General features: G+C 38.7%; 1 protein-coding gene across 1 annotated transcript; it reads left to right on the forward strand.

The window, feature by feature from the left end:
* The first annotated feature begins 1,922 nt into the window (after positions 1 to 1,922).
* Positions 1,923 to 13,369, forward strand: LOC107827142 (uncharacterized). Its single transcript, XM_075239083.1, has 6 exons — positions 1,923 to 2,120; positions 2,205 to 2,294; positions 2,406 to 2,492; positions 2,894 to 2,983; positions 3,090 to 3,269; positions 13,286 to 13,369. Exons 1-6 carry the CDS (start codon positions 1,923 to 1,925, stop codon positions 13,367 to 13,369), a joined length of 729 nt encoding a protein of 242 aa, XP_075095184.1.
* The last annotated feature ends 286 nt before the right edge of the window (positions 13,370 to 13,655 follow it).

Here is a 13,655-nt window from a genome sequence, read left to right on the forward strand (position 1 = left end):
AGAAAATGATCTAGACAAAGAAATATTGGGCAAGGTGCAACGCAACAATGGAGGAAAAAAAGCATATTCTTTAATCTTACATATTAGGAGTTCAACTCGTTGCGCCACAATTTAAACGTCATGCACATCCAAAAGAATGTGCTTGACAATATTATATATTCTTTGCTTAATGATAAAGACAAGTCAAAAGATAATATTAAGGCACGGAAAGATCTGCAAGATATGGGTATAAGGCATGATCTTTGGCCTGATGAGAATAATAAGTGTCAGCTTGTTATGTTTACCATTCCAAAGGAAAAGAAAGTGGCCTTCCTCACAACTTTAAAGAATATTTCATTGTCGGATGGTTACTCGAGTAATATTTCAGGCAACATCACTACCAACTCCTTCATTTCAAGCCATAAGACGACCAACTCTTTCATTTCAGGCCACAAGACAGCAAGCTCTTTCATTTCAGGCCATGGGGCAGACAACTCCTTCCATTCAGCCGACTCCTTCATTTCAGGAGACATCACTACCAACTCCTTCATTTCAAGCCACAAGACAGCAAACCGCTTCATTTCAGGCGACAACACCGCCGACTCCTTCATTTCAGGCCACGGGACAGACAACTCTTTCATTTCATGCCACGGGACAGACAACTCCTTCATTTCAACCTCCAGTTAATCCCACACCAGCACAAGCAACATCCAATAAGCGTGCTAAACGTGAGTCTTCACATCATTGGACTGTCGATGGAATAGGTAATCATTATCCTTTCATTGATGTATAGGACTTTAGAGTATAATTGTGGGAATTTGTCAATTAATTTCACTTTTCCTCGTTCCTTCTTCTTAATCTGCTGCATCTTTTTTGACTTTGAGAGATTGGTGGTGTGCATTTGGAATGTTTTTGCTCTACTTTGATTAGATACACAGAAACAACAGTAACTCACTTTCTTAAGAGAGTCAAGTTTTCTCAAAGCAAAGTTTGTTAACAGGTGGAGTACTACATAATAGTGAGCAAAAATCCCTTTTTTTTTATTGTGTGTGTTTAGATTTGTACAAAGATGTTCGTTCAGATGCATGCTAGAAATGATAAGAGTGTGTTAATGAAAACACCCACTCTTTATGTTATTAGCTTTGAAAGAGAATTCTATTTTATCTCTCATTTTTATGACAAATTTCATTGTTATTAGCTATTGATGAGAATTCTGTTTTTTCTCTGATTTTTATGAAAGATTTCATTTTTTCATCAAAGCCTGATATGGTAACTTAGAAAATAGAATAGTAACCTGCTATAACCTATTAAATTGAACTGATGGTATAAATTCAGTTTATACAACTTAAGTTCTTTTGGATTGGTGAAATAATCTTATAAAAACTGTTAACAACTATTCACAATACCTGCCTGTTTGGAAAGTTGTTATTTTAAGAAGAAACCTGGAGTGGTGGGGAAGGAGTTCTTATTACTCATAATTTTATACCTTTTATAATCACTCAATGTAGTCTTTTTCATTTGACTAAAAGAGTATAACTTTAGAGTATACTAAGGCATAAGCAATTTGATTATTTTTATTTTTATTTATTAAAGATTCACATGGAGATACCAAAAGGTTCAAATTGAAGACTAGAGATGCATTGAGTTTACCTCGGGGAGAATGTGTTGTGGTGGAGTTTGATTGCTTGGATCAGATTGGCGAAGCACAAGGCCTTCTTGCAGGCGTATGTGGCCTTTTAGAAACTAACTGTACCATATTTCCAATTAGCTTTGATAAATGGTAGGATATGCCTAAGTCATACTTTAGCGACTGCTTTAATAATGTTATAAAGGTATAAGTTCTATATCTTTATAACTATATCTCTATTTTGTCTTTTGTTTTTATATTTGTATATAAAAGACAAATTAACCAAAATTTATTTTTGAATCCTCATTTCTGTTTTATGACCATTGAGGAAGTTGCACGAGAATATGTTTATCGCTCTATTGCAAAGAAGTGGGCTGCAAGTAGGAAAAAGTTGTGGCATGAGTTTAAAGACCCACTTAAAATCAAAGATGAGATTATGGATAATGTTCAGGTAGGTATTACTCAGGGTCAATGGACTTCCTTTGTGAACTACCATTATAAAGAAGAAACTCAGGTATTTTTCTGAAACGTCACATTGAAATGCATAAAAATATGATTATTCATTTATATAATTGACTGAAATATATCTTATTGTTAGAACATGTGTAAAAGAAATGCTGAAAATCGAAAAAAACAAACAGTTCCACACACCGGTGGCTCCAAACCTGATTCTAGAAGGACTGAAATGGTGAAAGATGACACATTATTTACCTTACTTTACTATTTAAATTTTAGATATTGTATCTATTTCTCTTACTTTAATTAAACTATTCTGACTTATTTTTATTTTCATATATAGATGGCTGAGACAGGGAGAAATCCTGGACGAGCACAATTTTATCTTGCTACACATACGAAAAATGATGGATCATATGTAAATGATGAGGCAAAGAAATATGTGTTAGTTACATTCATGATTATTATAAATACAAATAATTTTCATGGAATGATTTATATTCTGAAGATCTCTACAAGTTTTGGTGCAACTTTTGTATTATACTCCATCAGTAGTTATTATTGATACTTGTGCATTTATCATGACTCATTTATCGGTAAAATGTACCTTATGTTATTCATTTAGGAGACTCCAGTTCAATATAGTGCTCCAACATTTGCATTCCATGATTAGCATTAGCTTGGCAAGGTCAGTCATATCTTCATCTGTTTACATGTTCTAAGGTGTACTCACTACGTGCTGATAAGCTTATATTCATGCGATATAGGGAATGATAACATTTTCTAAAGTATGTATGGAAATTGACAACAGACTTGGCAATGTTCAAACAGATCATACTGATCACCTTAACACTTTACTGGTTGCGTCTGCCATATGATAAGCATGAGAACATATGGCATGCCCAGCCTATGGCATGCGCAGTAATCTGATTGCACCTTATGGCAGGAAATAGATAATTATTGTGAAGCGTAGTAATAACCGATTTATAATGTTGGCTCAGATCTTTTTGATGTGTATTGTGTTTAGGAAACAATTGAGCTAGCAGTGAGTGAAAGTACAGTGGATGAGTCTGGAATTTCTCCAAATGATGTTGTTGGTAAGGTGCTAGGCAAAGAGCATTCTGAAAGGGTGAGATGTTTGGAATTAGGAGCTACTTCAAGCAATACTTTCAGAGAGACAAATCTTCGTCTTGGTAATATTAGAATTGTGAGTAATAATGTTGGATGTTCTTTTTTCTGGATGCCAAGAGAAGTACAATCAATTGATGAGTACTCTCAAAGCATACATGATAATGAAGGAAGGGTCAATACCATAACAATTTGCTGGGATCTTTGCTTCTCCTTCTACAACGATAAATGCTAAGTTCTTTTATTTTTGGTGTATTGTGCAATTTTATTTTTCATTTGTAAAGTGTTGAGAGTCACTATTATGTGCGACTATGAAGTTTTGGACGTGATATTGATCTCTTTAAATATCTTTGCTTTTGATTTTGGTGGAAGTTTTTATAAAAGAAAAAGAATCATGATGATAAGAGACTAGTGATGATGTTTATGATTCTGAAAGATCACATTAATGTCTTCCTTCATGTGTGTATGTCTAATAAGAACGAATGAGTTGCTCCAGTTAGAATCATTCTGTTGAAAGTGTCTCTGGTTTATTAGTGGCCAAACTTGGAATGTTTGCTGGGCAAAACTTGCCTAATATTTTGTCTATATTGAGATGTAGATCTTAGTGTCTCATGATCTTCATCCACTTTTCATTGACCACTAAGTGAAAGACTTTCTATTTCCGTTTCTCCCCCCCCCCTGCTCCCCCCCCCCCCCCCAAGTAGGAAATACAACTTAGCATGGAATAATATATTGTATTGTCGTGGGGTTTAGGAGCCTAGTATCAAGCTATACCAAATTTTCCTAAACTGCAAAGTTCTTGAGACTACACGAAGAATCTTTGTTGAGGTAACAATGTCACAAAGACAGAAGAGTTAGCATGATAGTAATAAAAGTAAATCATAGTGAAGATTTGGTTAGGTATATTTTGGAGTGGGCACAGTAAGCTACTTTACCATCTCATCTCGCAAATCAGAAATAGAAGACAAGGTTGGGTAATTTAGATCTCAAGAGCCAAGTGTCATGACCCAAAAATCTAACCCGTCGTGATGGCGCCTATTGTGGAACTAAGCAAGCTGACTCATTCCAAAACAAACCGATATCTTCATTTCAAAGATAATTTTAAGGCTATTTAGTATAAAACAAAACCTTCGTAAAGGAGTTCAAATCAAAACAAAAGTACGAAAAGAAAAGCCCGACATCGGGGTGTCACTAGTCATAAGCATCTGCTACAATTTGTCTAACACTATCGAGACTAACATAGTCTGGAGAATAGCTAAATACAACTAAAGGAAGATAAGAGGGAGAAGAGTAGGGGCTGCGATCACCAAGAAGCTACCTTGCTATCCCCGAGAAAATCTGCAACCAGAATAATCAACAATCGCTACCGTGTCTCGCTACACCTCGATCTGCACACAAGGTGCAGGGAGTAACGTGAGTACGCCAACTCAGTAAGTAATAACAATAAATAAAGCCTGAGCAGTAGTGACAAGCAATAAAGCATATAAAGTTCAATTTACAGAATTTACAGAACTTGCACAAGGTCCAAAACATAGCATTCAGCCCAATTTATAGAAACCCTTTCTAAAACATATAAGTATAATTTAGTTTCAACAAAATATGCAACTTTACAGTTGCTACAGATGTCCAAATGATGACTTCTTTATCTTTCTGGAAACTAGACACGAAGGCTACAACTTTTGTTTTGAATCATCTCAAAATTCCTTATAGACCAAAAAATATAGGCTTCCGAAGTCGGACCAGCGGATCTGTAGAACTTCCAAGCACCAGAACTATACCTGAGTTCCGGAAATGCCCGGACTCGCTCAAAACTCACCCTGAAGCCTGACCTCAACCAAACATACCAACTAATCCTAAAATACTATACGAACTTAGTCGAACCTTCGAATCACTCAAAACAACATCAAAACACTAAATTACCCTCGGATTCAAGCCTAAGAACTTCTAAACTTACGAATTTCACAACCGATGCCGAAACCAACCAAACCACGTCCGAATGACCTCAAATTTTGCACACAAATCATAAATGACACTACGAACCTACTCCAACTTTTGGAATTCCATTCCGACCCCGATATCAAATTTTTCACTGCCGACCGAAATCGCCGAAATTTCAACTTTCGCTAATTCAAGCCTGATTCCACTACGGACCTTCAAATCACATTCCAGACGCACTCCGAAGTTCAAAATCACCTAATGAAGCTAATGGAACCATCAGAATTCCAATCTGAGGTCAAATGCTAAAAAGTCAAGTTAGGTCAACTCTCCCAATTTAAAGCTTCAACAATGAAATTCTTTCTTCCAATTCCATTCCGAAATACCTGCAAACAAAAACCGACGATTCACACAAGTCGAAGTACATCATACGGAGCTACTCATGCCCTCAAACAACCGAGCGAAGTGCAAATGTTCAAAACGACCGGTCGGGTCATTACATCCTCCCCTACTTAAACATACGTTCGTCCTCGAACGTGCCCAAAGTTGTTCCGAAAGCCATCAAATCGCTATGTAACTTTCCCATGCACATACCCGGGGGTGATCCCATGTCACCCTATCCCATACAGGTCCGATAGCACAGCATAACTGAAATTTCTCAATTCAACCTAGCCCACAAGCCTTCGAATCAAATTTCCAACATCCAAAATTTCCTATAAGATCAGAAGTTCGCATCTACATACCGTACAAGTCTGAACAAGCTGTACCAAAAGCCGTAATCATAACTCAAATACTCAAATTCAAATACCGCATAGCTCGAATGCTCAAAACAATGATTTCTAATCACAGTATCGTATCAAACTATCAACCCAGTGCCGGTAGTAAACCTCATATTAGACAAAACCTCGTTCTAAAACCTTCGTACACTGCCGATGATGAAAGAGACATACCGAATTCATAACCATTCATTAGATCAACAGGTCATGGAGCTCCCATTCCTTCTACAAGAGCTATAGCCAATTTCAAAGCCGACTTCCGATATTATCCTCCCAATTATACCACAATCAAATCTGATAGCATCCATTCTAGGCCCAATGACCTCGTCTCATCCAACACAACCACTCTAGTGACATGACACATCAATACAATCTAAAGCCACAACCCGTGCAATCCGTGCACTAGATAGCAACATTCCAAATGTACCCAACCGTAACAATGACCCAAACAGGAGAACCGTCCCGCAACCTCGACGGGTACCACCCCGACGTAATGCTAAGAACCCATCACACACCGCAGAACCATAACACACGAATCTTACACAAAGGATCATATTTCCACATAACTCTGCTGCAATACGCGACTCTATCCAAATACTGGTCCATATGAAACACCTCAAGCCACCCTGCTAAAATCAATAACCATGCGCAATTCGACATCAAGTACCCAAAGTGAATTACCATAACCACAGAGAAGAAAACGACACCATGCCACGCAAAACCTGAAAGAACATGACCAATTCGCCATCAACCAAGCAATATCCAATATTATTCTCGCTCAAATTTCGCTATAAGGCCACAATAGAACCGCACCATATGTGCATGTAACCAACGAATCACAACTCCTCGTAGCATAGAAGAGTAACTCACAGATCATTTCAGAACATGAATAAGATTCACATCAACGGAATGGCACATCCTTTAACAATAGCAGTATGGAGCCAACCAATCCGGCTCGGTGTAGAATACACATCCTAATTGGGCGTACCAATGGGCCCCAAATCAACTCTGGTCAGCCACCAATTGATAAATAACCTCCGAAAGTCCACAATGACTAAATCATAACACATTCTATCATTTGGCTAGCTCCGGCCACAACTTCACAGTCCACAACCATGAAACAATCTACTCCTGAGAACTCCCAATCTCCAATTTCATAGAACACACGAATCACCATATTTGATTCCACCTCCACCGCCCGAATGCCTAACACCTCTCTCATACACAATCATCCTACGAGAAATACTTTAAAAATTCTTCCGTGCCACCTAGCAAAAATTTGAATATCAACAGACGATCAACCGGGAGAGTGCCGCAATACCAACGAAGTACCCATAAATCAAAACACGCTGCCCCTTCTGAAATGTACACTCTCATTAAGCCATACCAAATAGTAATATCATTTACCTAGTCATCTGAAACCGTCCATGCTGCCTAAGAATTTATGTCCTTCACTTCAAAACTGAACTGTGACCTTGTACATATAATTCCTATTCCCGCACAACACACCACATCTATTATGCCATCATGTGACAAGCATAAGAATTCCATTATCAACTCTGAATCACTAGCAAATTACATACCTTATTAGTCAGAAACCTCTTTCTTACTTCTTTCTAGAAGGAAATCATAACACACAACATGTTCCGTACACCGGTAGAAAATATCCGATTCAAACCATGGTAGAAACTATCATGAACACTTTGAAATCCATTTGCACATAACCAAGCTATCTGAACTGAATTCCTCTAACTCCACCAAGCCACACAGGTTGCCAAATCCGAGAGCATTGCCAAGAATTTCCTGTAGATACTAGCCACGTCGTAAGTACCCAAAGAACCGATCATATCCATTATTGTGCTAATCCAACCTACTACCAAGTTGTCCTATTTCTCCAAGTCCTTTCCAAATTACCTTCAAATTGCTACTTTTTCCTTGTTAGAACACTACTATCCTTAACTAAAACTTGTCCCACGAACTCTAGCATAGAATCACACCGCCCTAAGGATTATAAGCCGCTGAATTCCATTTTTATGTATCCCAAAGGTACCACAACCAAAAATACTTACTCCGAAGAGACTTTATGTGAACCTAAAACTGTTTCCTTCACCTTCTTGATACTGAAATGCATAATTCACAATGATATAAAATGCCATGAGTCTCAATACCGTTCAATGCAACTCCCAGTTTTTTAGCCATATATATAAATCTTGAATCCATTGGAACCATTCTTGATAGTCATCCACTCTACTCAAATCTCGAATTAACCGACCAAATAGACCGAAACGACCCGTGCCCTATTAGCACACCAACACCCAAGGAAAATAAAGAGTAACTCACACTCCTACGCAATCGAGCAAATTCCCGCTCTATGTACACTACATTCTTCGTGAATAACCACTCAATTATTTTATGGTCCTCCTATAACCATAGAGTGTAATACAACTTGTGTACACAAATTCCTTTACCTGAGTCATCCTCGATCTCGACCTCTGCAAGTTATAACTGATTCACCAGTATACCCCGAACCGAAACTAATGCGACGCATAACCGTGCAATCAACTTGTCGATAGTAGACTCCCCCACTTAGCCTTAAGCTGCAATTATATAAAATTAGAACCCGCAAGGATTTCTCCTTATCAATTACTTAGGTTTTGCACCGTTAACCCGCCAGACTTCTCGAAATCTTTTATTAAGCTTTTCATGAACATTTGGAATCTCCAGCCACAATCACACACGCGACCTCCTACCGGGTAGCAAGTAATATTCCTCGTAAAAGCTTCATCAACATCACGTCACCGCTAGCTGCACATAGGAGATAACCCACATGTGGAATTCCTTACCGACATCTCCCAATGACACTGCACTGAATGCAACGACCACGAAATCCGTAAATTCTCCTGAGTTCATGCTCGCCCACCATTTGTATAAGTCTGCACTTTCCCTATTGACATCAACTGTACGTTCAACAATACCTTCCGAACTCAAGTCATATTGCACCTGACACGATAATCAGATCTTCACGCCAATCTTATTTCAAACACACTCATTTCTGCCGTATTAAATCTTCCTTTGTACAGTAACCATCACTCCAAATAGAGTCTGCCGGCCAAATCACATACTAACACGATTCCAAGCCATTCTACCCTTTCTCAAGGCGCAAGACTACCCTACCAGTGAATTCATATGCTAATCTGCCATTCTTACTTCGGCTAAAGCATCTCCTTTAAGAAACTTCTCAACCTCTACTTCTCCTACTTGACCCACTAGTACTTTAACCACCGCGAAACACTTCCCGTCATGTCTTCCCTCATACTTTGCTGCCCAATTGCTGCATCAACTCGAAATGCATCTCTGTCGTACCAGAACTAATAGAATGTTACCGACTCTAAGTCTCTTCGAAGATTATCTTTCTCAAGCCATCAACATCAAAATACCCATTCGTAACCACCATTACTACACAACCACTTACTCTTCTTGAGTCCAAACTCATTGACAGACATGAGAATTTAATTTTTCCCAAAATTTAACAACGTGAAAGATCCTTCAAAACATTTACACTCGAGACCGTACGTCATATCAAAACGAAAATCAACCACCCAATGGCCTTCCTTTACATTTCAAGAAAACACTTCTCGTCACATTCACATCATCTTAACACCTTCCGCAGTTACGTCATACTCACCACAAAGCCTTTCCACCGCTCATCGAGCCACAAATTCAACTCGTAGGGACATTATCAAACATATGAGTCCAAATGTATAGATTACAACTAAAGCTACCGAGCCTAAGCTGCGGTCTAACCATGGCCTCAAGTCCTCCTGACTGGCCCACCACCACAAACACAGAATACACATCTCAACTTTGATCATAGAATCACAAGCCGACGATGCACAACCGATACCGAGCGCTTATGTGCGCATACGAATGCGTGGAAGGAATTTAAGGAGTTATGTTCCAAGCTGAATCAATTTCGCACGATAGAATACAAGAAAGTAAAATTTTCCTAAGGGTTCTACAACCTCTCAAAGATAAGTACAGACGTCTCCGTACCGATCCACAACACTCTACTAAACCTGCTCATGGCTCGTGAGACCTATGTAACCTAGGCTCTGATACCAATCTGTCACGACCCAAAAACCTAACCTATCATGATGGCTCCTATCGTGGAACTAGGCAAGCCGACTCATTCCAAAACAAACCGATATCTTTATTTCAAAGATAATTTCAAGGCTATTTAGCATTAAAAAAATCTTCGTAAAGGAGTTCAAATCAAAACAAAAGTGCGGAAAGAATAGCCCGACATCGAGGTGTCACTAGTCATGAGCATCTGCTACAATTTGTCTAACAATATCGAGACTAACATAGTCTGAAAAATAGCTAAATACAACTAAAGGAAGATAAGAGGGAAAAGAGCAGGGGCTACGATCGCCAAGTAGCTACCTTGCTATCCCCGAGAAAATCTGCAACCAGAATAATCAACAACCGCTACCATGTCCCGCTATACCTGGATCTGCACACAAGGTACATGGAGTAACGTGAGTATGCCAACTCAGTAAGTAACAACAATAAATAAAGACTGAGCAGTAGTGACGAGCAATAAATCATATAAAGTTTATATCATGAAATCTCAGTAAAATACCACATGCTTTTAAAATCAGGGTTTGAATTAAAACATCTCGTTTAAACCCAGTTCCAGTAAAATCATTTAAAGATATTTTTCAACAGCTTTTCAAACAGAGGCTCAATGCAAGGTGAGAAAAAATGATGAAATCATAAATAGCCCCACGGGCAAAACATCACTCATATACAGCCCCTCGGGCAAACCTCACAGTCACTCATGCCTCTCGGGAATACCTCACAATCACTCATGCCACTCTGACATACCTCACAATCACTCATGCCTCCCAATCACTCAGCACTCGGCACTCGCACTCAGTAGGTACGTGCGCTCACTGGAGGTGTGTACAGACTCCGGAGGGGCTCCTTCATCCCAAGCGTTATAATCTGTACGGATGACTCACGTGCTATAATATCATATCAGAATCCTCACGGACCTCACGTGCCTTAATAAGCCAATAAGGCCTGCTGCAGGCGGGCAGCCCCGATCCATATAATAGTAATAATATATATAAATCCAACATGGCCTTCTGCGGCGTGCAGCCCGATCTCAAAAATATCCTCACAATCAGGCCCTCGACCTCACTCAGTCATAAACTTCTCAAGCCACTCGGGCATTTCAGTGAAAATAGGGTATTCAACCCAAAACAACATTTATATGCATCAAAACCGAGTAATAAAAACTGAGTTATGTAGTAAACAGGTATAACCATGACTGAGTATAGATTTTCAATCAAAAACAGTGAGAGGATAATAAGAAAAGGCCCCTAAGGGTCCACACAGCACCAGCACAAGGCCCAAAACATGGCATTCATCCCAATTTACAGAAACTCTTTCTAAAACATATAAGTATCATTTAGTTTCAATAAAATATGCAACTTTACAGTTGCTACGGGACAGACCAAGTCACAATCCCCAACAGTGCACGCCCACACGCCTACACGCCCGTCACCTAGTATGTGCGTCACCTCAAAATAATAGAATGATACAAAATTCGGGGTTTCATACCCTTAGGACTAGATTTATAATCGTTACTTACCTCAACCCGGTCAAATCTCTACCCCGCGATGCTCTTGCCTCTCGACTCGGCCTCCAAATGCTCCGAATCTATTCACAATCAGTACAATACCATCAATATACTCTAATGGAATGAATTTCACAAGAAAAACTATCAAATTAGACCAAAATCCCGAAATTAGCTCAAACCCGCCCCCGGGCCCACGTCTCAAAATTCGACAAAATTTACAAAACTAGAAAGCCCATTCACTCATGAGTCCAACCATACTAGTTTCACTCAAATCCGACTTCGAATCGACATTCAAATCCCAAAAATTCATTTTATAAAATTTCTATAATTTTTCCCAAATTTTCACCTCAAAGTACTAATCAGATGATGAAATCATTGATATATTCATGTATTTCAACCAAATTCGGGTTAGAATCACTTATCCCGATGAATTTCTTGAAAAACTCACGAACAATCGCCACAAACCGAGCTCCCTAGTCCAAATTGTGAAATAATGCCCTAAACCCCATTTATAAAGTGCACATCTGGCCTCCATCTTTGCGGTCCGCGAAATTTTGAGCGCGGCCGTGCTTTTGGTGGCTGCACTGCCAGGCTTTAGTATTTTGTCCATAACTTTCTCTACAGATGTCCAAATGATGACTTCTTTATCTTTCTAGAAACTAGACACGAAGGGCTACAACTTTCATTTTGAATCGTCTCAAAATTCCTTGTAGATCAAAAGATATAGGCTTCCGAAGTCGGACTAGTGGATCTGCAGAACTTCCAAGCGCGGTCCGCAAAATTATGCCGCGGTCCGTGAACTTCCAAGCACCAGAACCATACCTGAGTTCCGAAAATGCCCGGACTCGCTCAAAACTCACCCCGAAACATGCCCGAGGCCCCCAGGACCTCAACCAAACATACCAACCAATCCTAAAACACCATACGAACTTAGTCGAACCTTCGAATCACTCAAAACAACATCAAAACACCAAATTACCCCCGGATTCAAGCCTAAGAACTTCTAAACTTATGAATTCCACAACCGATGCCGAAACCAACCAAACCACGTCCGAATGACCTCAAATTTTTCACGCACATCACAAATGACACTACGAACCTACTTCAACTTTCGGAATTCAATTCCGACCTTGATATCAAATTTTTCACTGCCGATCAAAATCGCCGAAATCGCCAAAATTTCAACTTTCGCCAATTCAAGCCTGATTTCACTACGTACCTCCAAATCATATTTCGGACGCGCTCCTAAGTCCAAAATCACCTAACGAAGCTAATGGAACCATCAAAATTCTAATCCGAGGTCAAATGTTAAAAAGTCAAACTTGGTCAACTCTCCCAATTTAAAGTTTCAACAATAAAATTCTTTCTTCCAATTCGATTCCGAAATACCTGCAAATAAAAACCGACGATTCACACAAGTCGAAGTACATCATACGGAGCTACTCATACCTTCAAACAATCGAGCGAAGTACAAATATTCAAAATGACCGGTCGGATCGTTACACCGAGAATACCTAATTTTCAAATTTTGTCAAGCTTAGACTTGAACAACACACATGCTATTTTGCTAGGCAAAACAATTTCACTTTTTATGAACCTATTTAAAAACCAAGATGCTTTTAACTTTTTATCTTCATCTTTTTTGTTGGTTTGAGTAGACAACATATATTTCGTCTCAATGACTTGTTTCCTGATACTCCTCTTAATAGTTGTATTTTTTTTAACTTTTTGCTGCAGCCAAGTGATGCAGCTAGTAGACTCGTTTCACCGACGGATGCAAGAAGATCTTCTGGCGCTAGTAATCCTAGTGACAGCCATTGAGATTCATTTTAATTGAAGTGAATGTATTAGGACAATATAATAGCCGACTAATATAGGTGATTAACTATGCTATAATTTAGCTTGATGACATATAATACTATTCTGTCATAGTATTTTTCACGATTAATGAAATGTTGATGTTTCTTAATTTTAGTGTTTTGGTTTAAGCATAAATATTTCAATTGATATTAGGGAAAAAGTATGGCATATTGATGATAAAAAATCAATTCTATAATATATTTAAACAATAGATGGGGTTAAAACCCCCAAAAAGAAAGTGAAAAAA

The sequence above is a fragment of the Nicotiana tabacum genome, chromosome 19 (assembly GCF_000715075.1).
Source record: "Nicotiana tabacum cultivar K326 chromosome 19, ASM71507v2, whole genome shotgun sequence".
NCBI lineage: Eukaryota > Viridiplantae > Streptophyta > Magnoliopsida > Solanales > Solanaceae > Nicotiana > Nicotiana tabacum.